The 4153-nt window shown below is 39.0% G+C and overlaps 1 protein-coding gene across 1 annotated transcript; it reads left to right on the top strand.

Annotated features, from left to right (window-relative positions):
• The first annotated feature begins 734 nt into the window (after window positions 1-734).
• steep1 (STING1 ER exit protein 1) lies at window positions 735-2124 on the top strand. The gene has a single exon (XM_020604377.1). The coding sequence runs from the start codon at window positions 906-908 to the stop codon at window positions 1581-1583; it is 678 nt and encodes a 225-aa protein (XP_020460033.1). The 5' UTR covers window positions 735-905; the 3' UTR covers window positions 1584-2124.
• The last annotated feature ends 2029 nt before the right edge of the window (window positions 2125-4153 follow it).

Genomic DNA, 4153 nt, shown 5'->3' with positions numbered 1-4153 from the left:
CGTCCAAAATATATCTAACCCTTGCCAATATCGATATATTTTTAGCTATTTTATGCTGAACACATCTGATATGAGATTTCCAGGAGAATCTGTCAACTATGACACCTAGAAATTTAATTTCATATACTCGTTCGATGTTAGCTCCCCCAATTTTTAATTGAAGTTCATTGTGTGGTCTACGATTCCCAAATACCATATATTTGGTTTTCTCAAAATTCAAAGATAGTAAATTACTGTCACACCATTTCTTTATCTTCCCAAACTTCATAAAGAGTTGTATGTTTAAACAGAACTCGTAGGTGTGGAAGGGTCTGACCAAGGCCAGATGCTTCTGCAGTGAGCCTTTCACAAGGCTACAGTGTTCAGTCTGACTCTTGATGACCTGTCAAACTGGGCTTCAAGCTTGGGCATGGAGGTTAACTGTAGACTTGTAGCCTGTTTCTGGTTCGATATTTTGCATCCAACACAAAGCTTAAAATTTCTTTCAAATCTTTGTGTAGATGTTAATGGTACCAGGATGAGCTGTGGCTTATTGAGTGACCTTTCATAATGATGCATAAAACTGCTCTCTTTTTAAAATCTTATCGAGCTTAACTGTCTTAAATATGAATTCTGTACAAATAAATTTGGAGCAAGTTTTCTCTTGGCTGGTGATCAATCACCTTTATCATGGGTTATAAAGGGGGCCGAGTGGATTTTTATTTTCAGAGTTTTCACAAGTGTAACCGCAACAAGACAGCCATGATTATCCGCCAATGAGGCGGAACCAAAGGTGAAAACTGGTTTCTCGTAGGAATTGTAAACGTTCCGTACACAGGGAGAGTTGCGCTGTTTTGGTGGAACTCCCTTGGTTTTGACGTTCTAGCTTTAAATCACACTTTTAATAGACATTTCAGTGGCTGAAGATGCCGAAGGTCGTGTCCAGAAGTGTTGTGTGCTCGGACACCAGAGACAGGGAGGAGTACGACGACGGAGAAAAGCCTCTCCACGTTTATTACTGCCTCTGCGGGCAGATGGTTTTGGTGCTGGATTGCCAGATCGAGAAACTGCCCATGAGGCCCCGGGACCGAGCCAGGGTGATCGACGCGGCCAAACATGCCCACAAATTCTGCAACGTGGTGGAGGACGAAAACACGTACATCAAGAGAGCCGAAGGTATCGAGAAGCAGTACCGCAAGAAGTGCGGCAAGTGCGGCCTGCTGCTCTTCTACCAGCACCAAGAGAAAAACAACACGGCCACCTTCATCGTGGACGGAGCCGTGGTCAAGTTCGGACAGGGCTTCGGCAACACCAGCGTTTACAGCCAGAAGCAACCGGAGGCTCCCAAGAAAGTCCGTGTGATGATGACCAAGCGCACCAAAGACATGGGCAAGTTCAGCTCAGTCACAGTGTCCACCATAGACGAGGAAGAGGAAGAGATCGAGGCCAGGGAGGTGGCGGATTCCTATGCCCAAAACGCCAAAGTGATCGAGAAGCAGCTGGAGAGGAAGGGCATGAGCAAGAGGAGGCTGCAGGAGCTGGCCGAGCTGGAGGCCAAGAAGGCTAAGATGAAGGGCACACTCATTGATAATCAGTTCAAGTAGACGAGTGTTAGAGGGACATAACAGACACTACAGTCGTTGTCCTTTGGAGGTCCTCAGCCACAGTCGGTTCGGTGAAGCCCTCTTCCATGTAGGATTTGGCCACCATTGTTCAGTAGTTTGTCCTGGTGACATAGCAGTAGATAGAGGACAATATTTGGACATACAAATATTTTTGTAGGCCTTTCATAAGATGGAGATCACTGGGTGAAACTTTACACCTTTACCTTTGTTTATAATGTTATTTTGTTTAATGATAAAAACGTAATAAATATCCCTTTTATTTTTAAAGCCTTTTTCTTGTGTAATTTTCAAGTCCTACAGAAGTTTTTTTTGTCTAAAGCTTCAGTTTCACCATCTCAGTGAGATTCAAAAGACAGCAGCAGCTAAATCCACAGTTCATACCTTTATATCCTGCTTCCCTGGAAGGTTTGTTAACAATTGTTTTGTAAAAGAGATCTATATTTTAACTTATGACAGATGTAACACTCAAGAGTTGCATAATACTGGGCATTTAAAAAAATAAATGTATTATTATAATGGGTATTATGTGGTTTTAATCACAGAGTATTGTGTGTGTTCAAGATAATATTTAGTATATAAGACAGACATTTGAGGGTTTGTGTGTCAGTTCACAAGAAGATGAGAAAATACCAGACAGATTAAGAGAACAATGCTTTGTAGAGTGGATCACAGCTTGGCCACAGGTATCTGGGGCTGCACATGTAGGCTGTTCTGTTTCATAGCAAAGAAAAAAATGTTTCAGATGTTTTTTTTTTTTTACAAAAATTCAAACACAAAATGTAGAGATTATACTACATTTACTATGCAGTACAGGGAAACACAAACATACATGGGCAAAGATCCAAAATATAAATCAGTGAAAGCTAATTCAGCAAAATATTCAGAAATTAAAATTATTTAAAAACAATTTCCCAAGATCAAACTCATAAATGGCTCTGAAAGCAATTTTTTTCTGATTGGAGGTTGTTTGGAGAAAAGTCCAAGTGAATCTGATAATGTTAACAATGGCTCAATAAGCATCCAGTGACCAAAATGAAATGAAGCAATTATGGTTGCTATTATTCACTCCTCTACCTCATGGGACATGTTAAAATGTCTTATGATCTCACAGGTTTTATTATAATACAACAGAGAATTAGGTGACTTTCAGTTGTAAGTATGTAGAGTGACTTTTTCCCCCCCTTATTTCTTTGCCTTTTTAAAACATATTTTTAGACTCACACTCCAAAGGTACAAAGCTGAAATCAGCTCTTCATGAAATGAACTGATCACACAGTCCCAGGAAATATCCAGTCAGTTTACAAGTGTAAGTTTGCTGTGTTTTGTGGGAAAAAGTCACACCAGTGCTTGTTGTGTGAGTTATACATCCTACATTATATAATAAAGTAGCCCTGGGGTTTTGTGTGGATGACCAGATTTGTCCTAACAAAGCAGCAGACTATAGCTAGGAAGCAGGAATTCATCTGCCACCTGGGCTTTGTTATTTAACCAGCGGGTTCTTCTTATGAGGCACAGCAAGAGTTAAAGCTGAAGAGCAAAAGATGTCAGGAATCTTTCTGTGTGTGTGTGTGTGTGTGTGTGTGTGTGTGAGAGAGAGAGAGAGAGAGAGATGAAATATTGTTTAGTATCCTTAGTGTGTTATGATATAATGTAGTATGCTATATTAAGTAAAATGAGAAATAAGATCAACACTTAACCCAGGACAGTATGACTGGTCAGTTACCCTCAGTGCAATACCTAAATATACGTAAATATACGTTGTACATACAGATCCATCGAATGCATCTAGGCTGTGTGTGTGTATATATAGACATACAGTATATACAGGTCTCTGTTTATAAGTACTGTACTCTTATTTTCTTTTTATATCTCTTTCCTAATGCACATTCCCTTGCTTGTTGACATGTATTTATCTATTAATCTTATTTCACAATGAGCATTCCTTGTCTGTCTGCATTGTTTACTGTCTGTTTATACTGCTTATTTTGCATTGTTTGCACTGTTTGCTGCTTGTTAATACTGCTTATTTTGTTATATTACACAGCCTTATGCTGGTTTACTGTTTACTTGCCCCTTGCATGGGGATATGTACATACACATTGAGAGCCGATGTACCAGAGTCAAATATTTCGTGTGTCCGACACACCTGGCTAATAAAGCTGATTCTGATAAAAAAACAAACAAACTGCTATGTTCAGGCTCCAAACATGAATGTTGTACACATTCATATTTAAAGGGGTACTAGTAAGATGATTTGCATATAAAATACATTTCTAAACTTAATTTATTGCTATTTTCTAACAACTCAGAGATTAATCTTAAATAGTGAATTTGCATCTAACTGTCATGTTAACACAATTTTTTACTTTTTTTCCTGTTGGTGCATATTCTGTCTTCAAAAGAAATGTCTGGAGAGAAGCTTAAATCTAAAGAGAGGCAGAAACATTTTAATCTTCATATGCCACTGTTAGTAAGCACACACTTAGCACTCTACAAAGTACTAATGAAATTTACATAAACAGGTCCAAACCTAAAAACATGTCAGCCAC

This window comes from Monopterus albus, unplaced genomic scaffold, assembly GCF_001952655.1.
Source record: "Monopterus albus unplaced genomic scaffold, M_albus_1.0 scaffold65.1, whole genome shotgun sequence".
NCBI classification, from domain to species: Eukaryota; Metazoa; Chordata; class Actinopteri; order Synbranchiformes; family Synbranchidae; genus Monopterus; species Monopterus albus.
Note: the sequence above shows the minus strand (reverse complement) of the source record. Positions and strands in the feature narration are given on the sequence as shown.

Excerpts from the sequence above, each read along its gene's own strand:
- steep1 (XM_020604377.1), top strand. The coding sequence starts at position 906 with ATGCCGAAGGTCGTGTCCAGAAGTGTTGTGTGCTCGGACACCAGAGAC.